Raw genomic sequence first — 19,668 nt, 5'->3', positions numbered from 1 at the left:
CTGGCCTCACTGGTGACCGACGATAATGACACCGATTATGGCAGGGAGTTGTGCTTAACTTGGACTCCGAAGGACGTTTTGGTCGAATAAAGTTCGTCGTACTTCGAAGTTGACTTTCTACAAAACGCTGATAAGACCGATAGTCCTCTACGGCTACGAGACATGGACTATGCTCGTGGAGGACTAACGCGCCATTTATAATTTTTTTGAACTGAAGGTGTCACGTGTCATCTACGGTGGAGTGCAGATAGAAGGCCAAACGTGGAGAAGGCGAATGAGCCACGAATAGCACCAGTTGCTGGGAGAACCACCCATCGTCCACACCGCAAAAATCGTGTGACTACGGTGGGCTGGGCACGTTGTAAGAATGTCGGACGACAGCCCAGTTAAAATGGTTCTCGATAACGAACCGACTGGAACGAGACGAAGAGACGCGCAGCGGGCATGGTGGATCGACTAGGTGGATGGCGACCTGTGGAGTCTTCACAGACTGAGAGGTTGGTGACGTGCAGCCATGAATCTAGTGAAATGGAGACGCCTTAGTCTGACTGATATGGTATGTAACGTGACAACAGGGTGGGTTTCATGTACAAGAACATTAATCCACCTAATTGCGTTCAATTCCGCCACATCGACATTTTTTGACCAATTATTAAGCAGAAGTTGAAGAAAACTGACATGCTGCATAGTTGTCCAGATATGGGTACAAACTGAGGCATGCTGAGGTTGACCAGTCTGGTCAGGTTTAAGAAGTTGAGGAATTATTTTTTTTTCTAAAGGTATGAAAACATTAGAAAACGTATAAACAGATTTCAAGATACATTATTAAAAAAAAAATATCATCCTAATTTTCAGATGGCATATTTGTCCTAAACTTAATCGTTTGTTAGAAAACAATACGTTAGAAGTGTGGATACAATATTACTCTGTACCCATGTGGTGTGGTGGTCAAACAGTCAGTGATTGTGAGCTGGAATCTGATTCGGCTTTCAATGGAGCATAATTTGCACTGCTTTGCAATTTCGAAACAATGCACTCGTAAAAGTTTGGGACAGAACTACGCATTAAGGGGCACTATCGGATATGTAAGATCAAACAGGTTGGTCATTCAATTTAATTATTTAATTTATTATCGTCATAATTAATATAATTTGATTGCAGCAATTTATTTACAAAGTAGATAGATTTGTTCGATTTCCCTTCCATTTGTGTGCTTTCATTTTGCGCATGGTGGCGTACTTGTACGCTTAGCTTTAACTTCAATCTATCAGAAGGTAGCCGAGTTCATAAACTGTGTTGCCCTTTTATCTTTGTACAGTCTCAGCAGCGATTTGCCCTACTGATGGTATTTTATTTTTTTGCTGTGTTTTGCCTGTGCATTGAATACTACTCTTTGCCTATGTAGAGACTCGCAGCCAGTATCTACACTGCATGTGTTTTGCTTCTTCTGTTATTTTAGTTTCTGCCTATTCACGTTGCATGAGGTCTGAAATGATTTTATTTCGCCTGCTCGCCTGCAAATGGTTTCGATTTTTGTCGGGTTTTTGCTGGTAGGGCTGTGTTTCTCATTCTCATAAAAAATAAATTTAAACTTCTCTTTCGGTGTGTTTCCAGCACTGGCTTTGTGTCTGAGGCTGCAAATTGCATTATATGTGCGAACGACGAGTGGTTTGCGTCTTTTGTTTTAAGTGACTCGGCGATGGAACTAAACGTGGAAAAGTGAAATGGTTTAATGCGTCTCTTCTCACTCGCTCAGAGTGTCCGCCGTCGTCTCCGGGCGGTCGATCGGTGAGTAATTAGCACTACTTTAGATCAATTATTTTTCCTTTTGCTACCTCTACATATGCGTAACTATATGTACTTTTGTGTTGCTAAATATACTTTCATATTGTTTTAGGTTTCTCTTTGTATTTGCCTGCAAGTTGTGTTCACCTATTTGCCGCTTGCTTCACGCCTTTAATACGATAATTAATTTTACTTATTTGCTTTGATTTTTTTACACAACGTTCTTTATATTAGAATTCATTTAAATATTTTCCTCTATGCTTAAATTACATTCTCATGCACGTCTTTTTATTGATTTTTTACGACTTGATAAAAGTCTGTTCTCGCCCTTTGCGCTAATGACTACATACGAACGAATTGTGCTTTACAAGTATGTGAGGAAAATTCAGGAGTTGAATTGCTTCCTATAATTCCACTGAATGGCCGTGTGTGTTGTGCGATTACTTTTTGCTGTGTCACACTATGTAGCAGGGAAATGTTGCACATCTGGTCGTCTGTCGATTGAGCAGTGTTGCCATCTAGCAGTTAGTTACTACGCATGTGCGCCACTGTGTTGCTATTTGCCCGTCGTCGATTCGAGTTTGTATTGGTATTCAGTTTGATATTGATCCGCCCAACACACAAAGGATTCGTATACTTAAGGGTATGATGTTTTTTTTTTCCTTTCTATATATAGAGACGCTGGATGTGGTGCTACATTATGTAGCAGCATTCCAGAACATGAAATAAATATGACGTGATTTTGCCAAAGTTTTAAAGTAAATCTAATTTACCAAAGCAGTGCGTTTCGTATTAAAATGTCTTACTTAAAAGTATTGAATTTGCTTTACTGTTTGTATGGCTTTAGTAACAAGTTTAAGGAGATTTATATGCTTTAGTTTCAACTTGTGCTTTCTAGTTCTCTCCCGATATTTTCGCTACGTTAATCAACTACTAAGAGATGGCCACTCGACAATCGAATGGCTGCAATTGAAGCGACGGTGGATTTTATCACGATGCTTCCTTCGGTTTGGGCGATGGTGAAAATGGCCGATGAATGAGATTGGTCGTTGTGTTAGGAACAATCCGTACGATTCCGCTGGCATTCAACCCGTTCATGAGACTCTGATGGTGTGAACTGTGCTGTAGTAGGTCCGAGTTGAGTCGCGTCGGCGAACTGACCCGTATTCTGAGTGGGGACATTTGTGCCATTAGCGGTGTACCAGCACTATTTCCGCAAACCATTCCCAGTCCACTAGCACCGTTATTGATGGAACTGGTGGTGGCACTACTGTTGCTGTTGGGCGACTCACTCATCGATGTGGTCGTTGCCGTCGGTGCTGTGACAGATAGCGATGGAGGTAAGTGAGGCTGCGGTCGAAGGACAGTTGGGGTGATTGGAAGATGCGTCAAGCCTATCGGTGGTGAGTGAGTATTGATTGGAGGTGAGTTGTCCCCGAGGCGGTAAGGCATGAATCTGTTGTTGAACGAGCCTGAAAGTGAAAGCGAAAAGTTTTCGTTAATTGCTATATACCAATTCACCATCGATGATGGCAGAATGAAATTACAAAACTTTACATATAGAATTAAATATTCTGTTGACCCATTGAGATACATACCAGGTAGAAATCCTCCCGCTAGATGGTCCCCAAAGCGGAACGAATGAAGCGATGCAAAACTGCGAAAATCTTTCTCCCGGTCCCGTTCGTCCTGGAGGCGATCCTCGCTGGAACCGGGCAGCGAACTTGGACTGTGCTGCAGCGACATGCTCGGAACGGGAGAATGCGTTCCGAGGGAAATGTCCGAATCGGAGTCGGTGTCTGTGGGTGAAAGTGGTGCTTCGCCTCGCCGTGGCGTCAGTGAGGTTGCTCCCGATCCGGAAAGCGGTGGTTGGTTGTGTCTGGAAGTGGAATAGATATGTGAGAAAATATTTAGACATAGTTTCATCGGTTAAAATACGATCGATTGATTTTAAAAATTTAAACAGGCGCATTGGACATGTATTGAGGTTAGAGATTGATCAAGAGGAACTTTTTTATTTAATTATATGTTAGTTCATCAAATACCGTTTCTTTGTATGGGTAATTTTGATAAATCACGAAAAGTAGCTCATTTATGCATAATTCATATAGAATTTGGCTTTGGGGGAGTTGTACTTCATTTTATAATGACTTAACACAAAGAAACACCCAGTCAAGCAAGTTTGGGACAACCATATATTTGAAGGAAGTGAGATTAATAAATTATAGCAAGCATGAGTAAAACGCTCTTTTTTCGAAGTTTAAGTTGAAAAAAAAATATGAAAAGGTCGCTGCATGGCGAAGCTCAAGTGGGTGGTAGGAACATAATTTAGTACCAACTGTTCAGTTTATAAGAAATAGGGTAATTGATTCTGGTTGGACCTATCCAAAAACTGATGATGGTTGGACCTATCCAAAAACTGATGATGGTTGGACCTATCCAAAAACTGATGATGGTTGGACCTATTTTTTCAATCGCTAGTTTAGTCAATCTTCGCTATTTTTTTTTTTCAAAGATCACTTTACTATTATAAAAAAAAACTCTTTTTCTTCAATTTTCATGGGTTTTTCATTGAAAAAATTTCAAAACAATTGAGTTTCAATGTGTTTTCAAAACAGTGCACTTTCCACGCATTAACTCGTCATCATGCCTTACTTTCAAACATACAAAGATGGAATATTTTGTGCATTTATTTTTATTTTCATGCAGTAAAATACTGCTTTAAGGTGTAAACAACACGTTAAAACGCCATTTATCCATTGGTTTCACTAAAATGTTTGAATGATTGACGAAATTCGAGTAGATAAATATGATTATGGTTGGACCTATGTGTTTCCTAAGACGGCCGCTAGGTGCGCTTCGGTTTGTCTACATCCTTCATGCGCAGCTGATTTGAAATTCGATTTTGTTTTGACCGAGTGATCAGTTTCTTCGATTGAAAAAAATGGCTAAAGAAAAGAGTTATACGGTCGAAAATCTTCAAGAGGCTGTTCTTTTAGTAAGAAATGAATCACTTTCCGCGTATCAGGCAAAGAAAAGGTACAATATTCCGAAAACGACACTTCACGCAAAAGTTAAGGGAAGCCACGGCAAGAAATATGAAAGGGAAATAGTGTTGAGTGTTGATTTGGAGAGCCAGCTAGGGGATTGGGTTTGTATGTGCGCTGCTTCTGGCAGTCCCAAGACGACCAAAAAGATCTTGGAAGCTGCTAAAGACCTTGCGTCACTAGTTGGGCGTAAATTTAAAGGAGGAATTCCATCGTTCCAGGTTGGCTGAAAGGGTAACCACCGATTTCCGAACTACCACGAAAGCGCCGAAAGAATCTGTTAATATGAATTTACATTAAGCACTTCTCATACACCTTCTGTGTGTGAAATAACTTGAAATAAAATGTTAATAAACTAAAAATTGCTAACTGAAACATATTTCCGAACAAAAAAACTCCTAGGAGTAAAAAAAAACTATAAAACCGGAATTAAGTTCTGATATTCTGTCATTTTAAGCCCCTAAAATCCCCGGGGGCACCCAGAACATGCCCGGAAGTTGCCAATGTGGTCCAAGGCAATCAATTTTGTTATTGATCTTGTAATCGAATTTCGAAGTAATGTGAAGTGTCACATGATAGGTTTTATTCTTTCCATGTCAAATTTAGGTCCATGTTCCATATACCCTGGAACTTGTTCTGGCCATATCTCCGGAACCAGTTGACCGATTACAAAAATATTTGATAGCTTTAATGGGACCACAATACTTATAGTTTGACGTTAAAAAATTTCGAAATCGGTTTGATGATTTCCGAGAAAATGAGCCATGATGAATAGCAAATGCGTGGAAAGTGAACTTTTTTAAAAACGAAGTTAAACTCAAATTTATTGATATTTTTTTTCAATAGCAAATTCATAAAAACTGTTTAAAGAGAGTTTTCTCATGATACCAATAAGCTCTAAACAAAGTTTTTGAACAAATATGGACTAAACTAGCATTTGCAAAAATAGGTCCAACCATCATCATTTTTTAGGTCCAACCAAGATCAGTATAGGTCCAACCAACATCATAATTCTTTGCTGAATAAAAACGTTTTATAAAATCATTTGTTCATAATATTGAACTTTTTATGTTATTATTATAAAAAAAGGTAGATCTTTCCCCTAATCACGCATTTTTCATAATTATATGTTAAATTCATAAAAAAAAATACGACATGAATGTTGACGTCGTGTGAAACCGGCCTTAATAGGTCCAACCATCAGTTACCCTAATATAATTTGTTTATATGTTTGAGTGAGAAACAAAAAAATAGATTATTTCTTCTAGCAACACAAGAGGAAGGTAGTCAACATTTTTCATATAAATTCACTGATATAAAGTCACATCAAAATTGCTTGACAAAGTTATCCATTAAAGAAATATTAATTAAATAAAAAAAGTAGAAGGGTCTGTGCCTAGGGGCACGAACGGAAGCTTGACGTAGGACCGCTAGTGGACGGAATAAATGTGAAGAGCATTTAGTTCTTTTAATTGATCAATTATCTATTACCTCAACTCTTTCCGTTTTTAAATTGTAGGCGTACCAAATTTGTAGTATTTTTTTTTCAAAGAGAATCAATCAAAATCACTTGCACCCCTGCTTCCAAGTTTGGTTACAAGATTACAACTCTGGAGAGCATTTTGTGTGGTCGTTGGGGGCTTGTGGTTCTGAATACAACAACAAGCACAGATAAATTCTATTCCAACTCTTTACTGATGTAAGCTTGATGGCCCTGAAAAGGGCCGTTTTATTGAAGAGGGCATCCATGGCCACTTACGCTTGGCGTGTTTAGTGTAGGTGACAGCATCACGGACCTCATTTTCCAGGAACACCTTCAGCACACCTCGTAGATCAGACCGGAAATACGTTTGACACCACCACGCCGAGCCAGACGACCGATGGCGGTTATCTCGAAGAACTTTGCGATGACGCTTGGCGCCTCCTTTACCAGACCTTTTCCTACTGCTGCTATTGGTGTTCACCACGCCGTCCGAAGCGAAAATGAGCTAATGCCATACAGCAGCGCTCTTTTATATCTTTTCAGGTTAAAGCAGAATGATGTGCAACCAAGTGGTATAAAAGCTACAAAGACTCCTCCCATTATGAGTAGTTTGCTATCAAGTAGCGACACTGGCTCTTTTCCTTTTGCGTACACGGCGAATGAGAACGACCCAAATTTGATTTTTTTTTTTATATCTTTATTAAGGAAACTTTCAGCCCGACCCAAATTTGAGTTTAGTTCACTCATAATCGCCAAAAGTGCAGGAACTCAGTGATGAGTAAATTTGTCTCATGGTTTCCTGTGGAAAACCTAAAAAATCTGCCAGAAAATGAGGAAATTGACGAAAATTTTATTCAGTCTCGGAGTAGTACCAATAGACTGAGTGAATCCAATCTTTACGTTTCTCAAATTCGGGAATTTTTCCCTTGAAAATCCTGGAAAAACCTGCGAAAACATGAGGCAAATTTACTCATCGCTGAGTCCCTGCACTTTATTTCTTATTTCTGAGACAACTGAACTCAAATTTTGGACGATCTAATTCGCCGTGATATCACCTTGAAAGATATCGGCGCCGGTGGTTAGCGTGATTACCTCTCACCCTAGCAGGCCTGGGTCCAATCTCAGTCGGCGCCACCGGCATGTTCTAAGGCATAGCATCTCTGATCACGCCTTCCTTCGGAAAGTAAAGCCGTTGGTCCCCGGTTGAGTTGATGGGTCGATTGATAGGGTCCAGGTGTGGGAGCTGCCTCCCTGGCGTCGGTAGCATTGGAGCTCAGTACTATAGTCGCTATATTCATAGTCTGGCGGATAGAATTTCGATTTATCAAAAAGCGGGACCAATTCAATATATTGTAGACCAACAATTGAAAAGGTGCTATCAACTTTATTAACAAAACGTTGATTATTCTTTCCTCGCCAATAGAATGCAAATTACCAGCATCATCGGATAGGGGAGACTTTCCCCAACCCAAAGATGGTATTAATTTGCGTAGGCGAGTCTTGAGTCACGAGAAAAGCGTTTTCCGAAGTTTTGTTCGCAATAGATGATGTGCTCTTTTCTGTTGTTGGTCGTGATTTGCTCTATTGGTTCTGCTATTTGACAGCTCAATTGGTTCCCGAGATTATATCCGCCAGACTATGAATATAGCGACTATACTCAGTACGAAAAACAAATCTCGCGTCATTTTTCAATAGGTCCTATCTGCATTGATCGATTCTCTTCATCGACACTCTCTTTCGTAAATAACTCGGCTTCACAAATGTTTCCTGCCGTCTTCGTCGAATTAGATGCTAGATTGTTGCTTCTTCCATCGAAAATATCCGGCCGTGGCGATTCAAAGTTGATCAAGGTTGATCAAAATAATTTGTACCCCTCCTTTCAGTTTGATTACATGAGCATTTTGTGTGATCGTTGGTTCTGAATATGGACAAACACGCAGATGAATTCTATTCCTACTCTTTACTGTAATAAGCTTGGTGGCCCTGAAAAGAGCCATTTTGTTGCCAAAGTTGGTGATGATTTAACCTCCGAAACCAAACAGAGTGCGTCTCTGTCACTTCAAAACGTAGATGACATCCATGGCCGCTTACGCTTGGTGTGTTTAGTGTAGGTGACAACATCACGGATCTCATTTTTCAGGAACACCTTCAGCACACTTCGTAAATCAGATCGGAGATACCTCAGACACCGCCACGGCGAGCCAGACGACGGATGATGGTTATCTCGAAGAATTTGCGTTTGGTTCTGATGAGTGTGCACAATATTACGCAATTCCATCCTCCCTATTCGCACGCGCCCGAGGATCGGAGGCGAATACCACTTCGACTTGTTTCGTCTACTTACTACTCTCTGACGACTGTGCTGGGGAAGCAGCATATGCATGTAGGTAATTGGTGGATTTGTTAGTTAACTCGACGCTTTTGGACTATGCTGGACATTCGGAAGCATTTTTATCGATGCGTAGCCATATTTCTGATCGATTGGTTATAAAATTATTGAAATTGGACCAGGGGCAGCTGAGTTATTAACGTTCAAAATCTTTCTTAATTTGTTACATGTTCCATTTTCGGTTTTCACAAAGTGTACCCCGATATAGAAATCAAAGACGTAGTCCTACGTCAAAAAACAAAAAATAAGGCATGCTTTCTTCTGCAACAACATGCATTTATAAAGCATTTAAAAATTTGTAGAAATTAAGCGAAAAATGTTCCTCCCGTCAAATTTTTGGATGTTGCGTAGATCCGGATTTTTTTTTAAACAGTTGCGTGACATTGGTGACGAACGGATATTTGAATTTCCAGATTCGAGTTCCACAATGTGTGAATTGTGTCGGACGGCCAAGAGGTGTTTCAAGACTACATTCGGGACATTCTGTGCAAGCTCTACCACAAACCAGATTACCCCTTGAAGCGAACAGTCTACAATTGCGAGTTCCCCTCTAACACATCAGGCCTGCTTGTTGGGTTAACTTGGCCAGATTTGGTGAATTCCTTTTTGTCCTTTATAATATGTTCATACTTAATTTCCGAGTACTAGTACTACACAGATAAACATTTTGAATTTTATTTGTGATGTAAACATTCATTCACGTAAACTTGTAGTTCATTTCACGCAACCGAGCAACTTGTAAACAATATTGTGTACAAAGATGGACTTTTGTATACAATATTTGCTACATTGCATGAAATGTCTCAGAACTTTACATGATATATAATGTAAACGTATATGATATGTTACGCTCCATTTATGTGCATCATTCTGAACAGAAATTTACACTACTTTTTCGAACTGTGTACTACTAGTGAATCAAACAATACAGCTTCGTGAAATGGCATAGCCCGGTTGCTAAAATAATGTCTTTTTTTCTCTTCCTCCTCTTCATAAAATGTTACATTTTGACGTATACTGGAAATATAATTAAAATTAAGATAGAGATCTAATAATAATAAATTGTTTCAGAATATTTTAACTTGAAAACAGAAAACGACAGCTTGTCAGAAAATTTGAACGCCATGTGAACCACATCACCAATGGACCAGAAGGAGGAATATGTAACAAAAACTCCAACACAGCGCCGGTGTTGGCGACGATTCAGACTCCGACGGCGACTGTGATGATGATCACACGTAAACAACCAACATCAAGTATCCATCACCGATGGCGCCGGAAATGAAAATACAGTATGTCTATATTTACACACTCTCGCACTTTTGGGATTAACGTGAAACGAAGTGGATCGCTTTTGCTTTTGCTCTGCCAACACAGAGAGTGAGAGCAGAAGACGAGTCTGGGCGGTGTGTCCCGGCCTGGACGCGCCACCGACCATGGTTGCTACATGAACCACATGGTCATCAGGATGAGACATATGAAATAAAGAAGGAAGTGTAAACATATAATCGACATCGTTTTTCGAATGCCCTGTTTCTCGCTGTGCTGCAGCTCTTTCCAGGAGAAAGGACGAATTAGGGAGGGAAAATTCATTTGAAAATATGAAAGACGATGTAGCTTTTGTGTGTCGAATCCCATGTGTGGGATGACAGTTTACCACAGCATTGTTTTCCTAAGCTTTCTGTTTATTTGGATAGACTTAATTCCTTTCAGCTTGAAATAACATTGCAAGTAGTGGAATGTTTCCTCTGAGGCCTTGGAAGTTGCTTCTCATGTTTTATGATTGCTACGAAGAAAGTTATTCATCAATGTTTGGTGTTGTAAATCGATATAAATGAGACTATACGAAGTTATCGAAACAAATTTCGACCTATGCGATGCAATGCAAGTACATTTAGGATAATCACGAAACATTCAAATAAATCTAGCTGTTAGAATCACCAAGGCCTAACTGCATTTGAATTCATTGATTTTCGCTTTTGTATAATGCTCGGCTTGAATGATTTCTCGGTGCTAGCCCAGTATCAGTGATGAATCGCTCTTTTCAGTGCATTTTATTGTAGGATGCTAACAGTTGAATGATCAGTTTTTTTTTAAATTTTATTTTAGTAAAATAGATGGATTAATCCCTATATAGATGCTAAATTTCCGCACCGCAGAGCTACGCACTGTGTTTTTACTGAAGGTGCACTCGAGAGGGTTCTCAAAAGTACCTTCAGTGAAAACACAGAGTGTGGCTCTGCGGTGCGGAAGTTTTCTATTTGATAGGGAGATTAAAAGCACCAAATTATCTTTTGTATTATAGTTAAGCTGAAAAAATTATTGAATTTAAGTAATGATAGAGCCCGAAAAATCGATATATCCCTGCCAGAGTTATTTTTGTATTTTCAAGTTGGTTTGAAAAGCCTTGGCCATTTTGGCTTATTTGGGCCATTTTTTGTGTTCTTAGGATCATTTTGACGATTCAATTTTACATTGAAAGTAGTCGTTTTCAAAGTTAGTCAAATAGTTTTCTGGCTTTTTAAATATATTGAGCCCATTTTGGCGTTGTTGTCTATTCCAGACCATTTGAGTATTCTAGAGCCATTTTAAAATTATAGCTAGATAAACAATTATGTAGTTATTTTTTATTTGTGTGCCGTTTTAAAGGTTATTTTGGTTTTCAAGATTGGCTATGTTTGCGTTTTTAGGTCTATTTATAGGAAACATTATTCAGGTGGTTTGGAAAAACAGTTATTGCTCATGTTTTGTTTAGCCTTGATAATGTTATTTTACGTAAGCTAATCATAGACTTGCATTTTTTCATAAACTTGTAATTGAATGTACAAAGATAGAAATGAACGCAGAGTTCTTAACATTTGCGTTTTGGCCACTGAAATGTTAAATGAGGCATTAAAATAAGTAAACATTTACGCTCTGTAATCCATTTATGTAGTAGCTTGCCTACCCTATGCTACAGAAACACTCGTAATGCCTAAAAACAACAAAACCACATAATTTTCGACATTTAATATAATATGCAAATCAGGTCATCGTAAACGAGGCGCGAGCTGTCTCCCTTCTGAAGCGATTCATCACCAGACTGTCTCGTCATCGGCGGTTACACCATCAGAACGTCACATCGGCGGCGGGATGACATGGTTAAGCGATTCCCTCTCGTTCATTATCGTGACAATTTGTCGAGAATTGTCTCTATGTCCTTGTTGGCACCTAGTCTCAAAGGGAATCAACTATACTGGAATGGGATATACGTGACGCGCGAGGGAGAAGTTTCCCGTCGATGAACCCTTCTGCTCGTCAAGCTGCAAAGTAAACAGTTCGCCGGTGATATTTAGATTCATGTCACCACATTGGCACCCTTATGTTTGCTCATTTTCGACACCTCTCGGTCTCATCCGGCTCGGTCCGCATACATACCTAGCAGCATAGCATCGCTTTGTGTAACCCTCTCCGGCGGCAAATCATTATGTTTACCGATTCGCAGCCAAATAGGCAATGCCTGGGGACGTGAAGCGCAAATCTTGTAAACCTCCCCCCCCCCCCCTCCGCCTTTTTCAGGGACTTCTGGCAATCGAGGACAATAGATTGAATTTAATGATAATTGAATTTGGGTTCAGTTGATTTGTTCTGGAGAATAGCAGATAGACTACAACGGTTTTTTTCAAAAGACCATTAGAAAGAATTTGTATTGCCAAAAATTTAAGATACTTACTTTGAAAAAAATAAGTAAAACCCTATTTTACACTAGACGGAACCAAATTTTGACGTAAAAGGTGAGACAATTTTTTCCTTGATTTGTTTTCCGTCGATCTTGTTGAGTGCTAATGCTACCTACACTACACCAGGGAGGCAGCTCCTACACCTGGACCCTACCTATAGACCCATCAACTCATAAACCGGGGACCAATGCCTCAGAAAATTTCGGCGGCCGCCTGGCATTGAACCCAGGCCCTTTGGATTGAGAGGAAATCACTGTTACCACTACACCACCGGCGCCGCTTACGTAAACAAACATGTCATGTAATAGAATAGCGGCATTCGCTATCTGAAATACTTTTAACTTAAAATCGCTAACTAAAAAAATAAGTTAAAAGAAAATTAACTGTCAAATTTGTGCATTTGATTTCAAAATATTGAGATGATGGCGAAGATGAACATTATGCATTTTAAATGTATTTGGCAACTGGTTTGTTACATGAAATGCATTTTAGTAAGCGTATGCCGTTCGCTAGGTGAAAAGTAAACATGTAAACAGAGTTTACTCAGAGTGAGCGCTCACGAATCATAAAATCACAAGTACAAACTTTTGACGTTTTTTACTACACTCGCTTCGTTGTCGTGCACGACAGTCTGTTTGTATTCGTACACTCATGCTCTACCGTCGTCTCTCTTACACAACACAAACGGTAGAACAACATTCGAGCAAAAAGAAAATTATCAAATAACTATCATATGACATGCGTGATTTCGTTCTAATTCCTCAATTTGGTGTAAATTAAACCATTTCTGAACAGAAATGTTATTACTATGACATCGTTTCTTGCTAATTTCAGAATTCACACAAGCACAACACTGATGTTATGCTCTTATTATGAGAAAAACTAACATACATACATTGTGACCGTCTTTGACGACAGTGTCGTATGACAGAGTCTGTCATATGACATTTTAGTTTGGTACTGTAATTTGATAGCTTGTTTTGCAAGTGTCGGAGGCAAAGACAGCCGATTATCACAAATGTGTTGACTGCAGTGACCGCTTACAAGACTGATTATAACATCAAATGATTTAATTTTTTTTTTCATTGCAAGGTGACTGGAAGCAACACGGAGTTAAATCCTCTTGTATATTACAGATTGCTTCGACAAGAAAGGTATCGAAATACTGATTGAGTATCGCGTATGACTGCTTATCGTTGCATGGACGAGATTGGCGTATCTTGTTATCAAGCTGTTTTATGTAACCTATGCGCAGACAACGATTTGGAATGTCTCAAATATTGTTTATATTTTTGCTCATGTGGTGGGCGCTTAAGATGCACGGATAATCAAATACTTTTTCAAGAATTTCTAAGTAGTTTTTTTTTTCGTTCAAAACTATCTGTTCATGAAAATGTATTCACTGCACTACACTTGCCAAGCGAAACACAGTGACATGAATGTATACTTTATTACTCGTTTTATTATAAGCATCCAACCTGTCCTTAAATTATCTACATACTCGTTCCACGTACCCGTTCCACGTAGGTTTTAAGGGTAACGCTTTTATGATAGACTCTAATCAGTGTTTCCTTCATTGTTCCTGAGTAGGATCGATTAACACGGACCTTTGCAGTAATCAAATTCCTGCACTTTGCTGCTGTCTCACATGGCTTATTTTGTTGTTATTAAAACATACTCCAAAAGCGAAGGAGTATGTTGACTCACGGGCAGGCAGAAGACAAACAATCTTGTCTTGCTGTGTCGTTGTCGTCGTCGTTGTCGTTTGCATAGCATGGGACAGTTTTTATGTGTACACATATAAATATTTCAGCACTGACTGCTGACCGGCCGTCTCAAGATGGTTGACTGACTGTGCTGTATAAACATGCAAACCATCGGGGTATATTTGTGTAAATGAAAAATAAACAAAATCTTTCAGCGAAACCACACCACCCGAGTGTCACCCGATGAGCGATGATGACGGTGGCAAGCGGATGATGAAGATGATACTATCAACTCCATGCAACTTAACCTTGCGAGAGGTAGAGATTTGATCTCCAACCATTCAAGTGTTCAGCGTAGGCACCATCCGGTTTTCGTATGTTTGGTGTCCATGACAAGTATGGTAAAAATATGGCCGATTCAATTCCAACAGAGTGTGGATGTATCTACTTGAGAAGCTGTTCTTGTGGTGCTGGAATTAATACACGGATTTGATATTCAGAAGTTTGACTAAATGGAAAAAACTATCACTTTTCGGTTGTTGGCTATCCAAAGCATTGATTTATTAACGTAGAAGTGATCCTTGAATGCAAGATTCACACATGGTCGTTGGAAGGTTTTTTATATAGGGGAAATGGAATAAATGCCCCTAATATGGGCCTATACATAAATTCAGCAATCGACTAAATTTTCAATAGCGACCAAAAATATTCATTAGTACCGTCCCAATGACGCGTTAATCTAGAAAAAAAAGTTGATAAATAGCAGATTTTTAGCGATGGGCTCAATCTTAGATCCATTTCCTCTATAAGGATTCGAAAGAGGTAAGCGTTAAAAAAAAATCAGTTTGACCGCCCACGGTTGCTGCTCTGTTATTACCAGATCAGCTGCAATTACACAGAGAACCAACAGATGATGTTTGGGACTAACATTCATCCTCAATGTGTAAGAACTGGAGATCTAATATTTAGCAATACAAGCGCCGGCCGTGTCCGAATGCAGGTCAACTAGGGAATGGGAAGGAATGTGTTGACGTGGTACTCGCTGTGAAGGAAACCGAGAAATCCTCTGCGCTTCCACGAGAAATCACTGGGATGTTGGATGTGGCGAAAGGTTGCACACGCACACGCAGGGATCGTTTTTGGTAGAGCGATTATAATACGCAAACACACACACACACACACGCGCGCACTCATCCAATTTCTATTTTTAGATCAGTACCCACACTGTGGTAAGTGATGCGATCGGAAGTTAGCGCTCAACTTCCGAGCCGAGCAGTCGATGTTTTTGGACAACCAAGTTCTGGAAGTCGTTCACGGACTATTGTACGTTTTTGTATCGACTATTTTCTACCGTCGCTTCAAGTATCGCGTTCGCGTTCGCCGCGACGTCATATTCCGCGATGCCGCGCCGCGAAAATACGTTTCGCGTTGACTATTCGCAGTTTCCGAAGATCCTCTCTCATGACGAGATTCATAAGTTCGTCGGGAAAGAACTCGGTCTTACGCGCGAAAACGTGCTTCTACTCCAACCAAGCAGACGGCTTGGATGTACCTTCGTGAAGGTCAACAACCTCGAACTTGCCGAGAAGATCGTGGAGCAACACGATAGCAAGCACGAGTTCGTGTTTGATGGCAAGTCCTACAAACTACGGATTACGATGGAGGACGGTGCGGTGGAGGTAAAGTTGCTCGAACTACCCGAAAGCATCACCAACGACCAGATCGCAGTTTTCCTCGCTGACTACGGAGAAGTTATTAGTGTTCGTGACCTAATGTGGGATGACCGATACAGTGATTTTGGTGGTGTTAATACCGGTGTTCGTGTTGCTCGAATGGTAGTAACGAAGAACATTCCTTCACTCGTGACAATCCAGGGCGAAGAAACTGCGGTGGGATACAAGGGGCAGCGGCAAACCTGCTTGCACTGCCATGAATTTGCACACATCGGCATCCCATGTGTTCAAAACAAAAAACTGCTAGTGCAGAAGCTCGTAGCAGATCAATCCTACGCTAACGTAACGAAGGGAAAACCGTCCAAACCTCAACCGATGAAACAGCTATCGGATCCACGAAAACCATCATCTAGCTCGACTTCAGGAACTTCGGGTTTGAAGGCAAGTCTCCTTGGAGCAAGTGAGACACGAGTTGCAGCAGCACAGCGGAAAAACACAATGCCGCCACCGGCTGCACCATCTACAGCAAAACCCTCTGCAATGCAAGCTATTGTCCAACTCTCGCCGCTGTCAATCCCGATCGGTACATCCGTATCTCATCGCAGGACCGATGGCAACGACACGGACAGCTCACAAACATCTCTTGCTTCGAACAACAGCCGACGCACGCGTAGGCAACCACCGGGTAAGAAAATGCGACACTCCGGAGATGATATCACCTCCGAACACGAACACATCAGAGTTTCCGATGAAGAAATGCAGCAATAATGGAGTACGTCAGCTGTAATATCGGAACCATAAATATAAACACCATCACCAACCAAACCAAGCTAAATGCCCTCTGTACGTTCGTTCGCACAATGGAGCTAGACATTGTGTTTCTGCAGGAGGTTGAAAATGAACAGCTTGCATTACCCGGCTATATCGTTGTCTGCAATGTCGACCATGCGAGAAGAGGAACGGCAATTGCTGTAAAAGAACATATTAAATTCTCCCACGTAGAGAAGAGCCTGGACGGGAGATTGCTCGCCCTTCGTGTTCACAACACTACGTTTTGTAATGTGTATGCTCCATCGGGTTCCGTGCTTCGTTCCGAACGAGAGCGGTTTTTTAACAACACCATCGCGTATTATCTTCGTCATCGCACCGATCACATCATCCTTGGAGGCGACTTCAACTGCGTGATTCGACAATGCGATGCGACGGGGCACAACTCGAGTCCCGCTCTTCAAGCCACCGTTCAGCAGCTACATTTGCATGACGTGTGGCAGCAGCTCCGTCCACGAGAGATGGAATACACTTACATCACACACAACTCCTCGTCCAGGCTCGATCGGCTATATGTAAGCGCCGGTCTCCGAGAACAGCTGAGATCAACAGCTGTCCATGTGTGCTGCTTCTCGGACCACAAAGCCGTCACCGTGAGAATTTGCCTTCCTCTCCCCGACAGAGCACATGGTCGTGGTTTCTGGGCGCTTCGTCCCCACCTCCTGACCACAGAAAATATAGACGAGTTTCAAATACGGTGGCAATATTGGACTCGTCAACGCCGAAATTACTCGTCGTGGATGGAATGGTGGCTGTCGTGCGCAAAGCCTAAAATAAAGTCCTTCTTCTGTTGGAAGTCAAAAATAGCATTCGACGAATTCAATCGTGAACAGCAACGGCTCCACGATCTACTACGGCATGCGTACGATGGCTACCAAAACAACCGTGCCATGCTCACCACCATCAACCGGGTAAAAGCCGAAATGCTTTCAAATCAACGAAGTTTCTCCGAAATGTTTGTGCGGACAAACGAAACCTACGTTGCTGGTGAGCCGTTGTCGACCTACCAGCTAGGCGAGAGAAGGCGCCGAAGGACCACCATCGAGCAACTGCGAAACGAGAGAGACGAGATCATCGGTGATTCTGCTGCGATACAGGATCATATGGTCCAATTCTTCTCCGATCTATACGCACGCGGTCATGTGGACGAAGAAGAAGAACAAGATGGACCCTTTCAGTGCGAGAGAGTCATCCCCGAGTACGATGCCGTAAACGAAAACTGCATGAATGAGGTAACAACGGCTGAAATACTTTCTGCCATCCGCACAAGCGCATCCAGAAAATCACCAGGCTCTGATGGGCTGCCGAAAGAGTTTTATCTGCGTACTTTCGATGTGATACATCGTGAACTGAACCTGATTTTGAACGAAGCTATCAGGTCAAATTTCCCGACTCAGTTCGTCGATGGAGTGATCGTGCTGGTGAAGAAACGAGGTGCGGGGGACACCGCACGTTCATACAGGCCAATTAGTCTAGTCAATTATGACTATAAAATTCTCTCGCGTGTCCTAAAACAGCGGCTTGAAAATGTATTCCGTGCCCATGGTGTTTTGACTGGCTCGCAAAAATGCTCAAATACTGGACGCAATATCTTCCAAGCCACGTTAGGTTTGAAAGATAAAATTGCACAGCTGAAAGCGAACAGGCAAAATGGGAAACTGATCTCTTTCGATCTCGATCATGCATTCGATCGTGTGGACCAACGCTTCTTATTCGATACGATGCGAGCTATGGGATTCAACCCGGCGCTTGTGGATTTGCTCTCCCGTATATCAGCAGCTTCTTCATCTCGCTTGCTTATCAACGGACACCTCTCTGTACCCTTCCAAATCGAACGTTCGGTCCGCCAAGGGGACCCTCTCTCAATGCATCTTTTTGTACTCTATCTGCACCCACTCTTGCGGCGTTTAGAACAAGTGTGTGGAGCAGATCTAATCGTCGCATACGCAGATGACATCAGTGCCATCGTCACCAGCGTCGATAAGCTCGATGCGATGCGGGATTTGTTCCGACGTTTTGAAAGAGTAGCAGGGGCGCGCTTGAATGAAGCTAAAACAACGGCAATCGACGTCGGCCTCATTAACAATCCGTTAACTGTGCCGTGGCTTCGTACAGAAAACACTATCAAAATTCTCGGAGTTATTTTCGCCAACTCGGTGCGGGTAATGACCAAGTTGAATTGGGACCTACTCGTGACAAACTTCGCTCGGCAAGTGTGGCTACACTCGTTACGCAGCCTATCCTTACATCAAAAGGTAACGCTGCTGAATACATTCCTATCATCGAAGATGTGGTACATAGCAGCAAACTTGAATCCAACGGCGGCACACGTGGCGAAGCTGACGGCTACCATGCGGAGCTACCTATTCCGTGGTGCATGTGCGACCATTCCGATGGAGCAGCTAGCGCGAAAACGGGAGGATGGCGGTCTAAACTTACAACTACCAGCGTTCAAGTGTAAGGCATTGCTAATTAATCGGCACTTGCAAGAAATGATCTCCCTTCCTTATTATAGTTCTTTCCTCAACCAAGTAAACTCCCCCCCTACAGACTCTCCCTGCCTGAAGATAATCCTAAACCATTTTCCAAACTTCCCCTTCCAAATCCGACAACACCCTTCCGCTGAGCTCATCCATCGTTTTTTCGTCGAACGTACATCCAGACCGAAAGTCGAAACAGCAAATCCAGCAATCAACTGGCCCCGTGTGTGGAAGAATATAGCTACTCGTGATTTATTGCCTTCGCAGCGCAGCTCTCTCTACATGTGGACGAATCAAAAATTCTCAAATCGGCGACTGATGTTTACCATGAGAAGAGCGGATGGAGAAAATTGCCTTCACTGCATTACGTGTATTGAAACAATACAGCACAAATTCTTCGGCTGCCCCAGAGTAAGGGCTGCTTACGATTTGCTACAACAAAAGCTGCTGGTTGTGACTGGCAGGCGACGATCTCTTCACTTCGATGATCTTCTCCGGCCCTCACTGGAGGGGGTAGCAGCGAATAATAGAACATTGATAATGAAAACTTTGTTAACC

At 41.6% G+C, this 19,668-nt stretch overlaps 1 protein-coding gene across 2 annotated transcripts in view; it reads right to left on the bottom strand.

Moving 5' to 3' along the window:
- Nucleotides 1–1,107: 1,107 nt before the first annotated feature.
- Nucleotides 1,108–19,668, bottom strand: part of Optix (optix) — a 149,182-nt gene continuing 130,621 nt past the window's right edge. For both annotated transcript variants that reach the window (XM_065228813.1, XM_065228814.1), the window contains exons 4-5: nucleotides 3,384–3,664; nucleotides 1,108–3,257 (exon numbers count right to left, since the gene is read on the bottom strand). In XM_065228813.1, coding sequence (XP_065084885.1) covers nucleotides 2,776–3,257; nucleotides 3,384–3,664 — 763 coding nt within the window. In that variant the 3' untranslated portion in view covers nucleotides 1,108–2,775. The remainder of the gene's footprint in view (nucleotides 3,258–3,383; nucleotides 3,665–19,668) is intronic.

The sequence above is a fragment of the Ochlerotatus camptorhynchus genome, unplaced genomic scaffold, assembly GCF_037179485.1.
Source record: "Ochlerotatus camptorhynchus isolate MF236.1 unplaced genomic scaffold, CSIRO-AGI_Acam_v1.1 ptg000303l, whole genome shotgun sequence".
Taxonomy (NCBI): domain Eukaryota; kingdom Metazoa; phylum Arthropoda; class Insecta; order Diptera; family Culicidae; genus Ochlerotatus; species Ochlerotatus camptorhynchus.
This window is presented reverse-complemented; position numbering and strand designations above follow the sequence as displayed.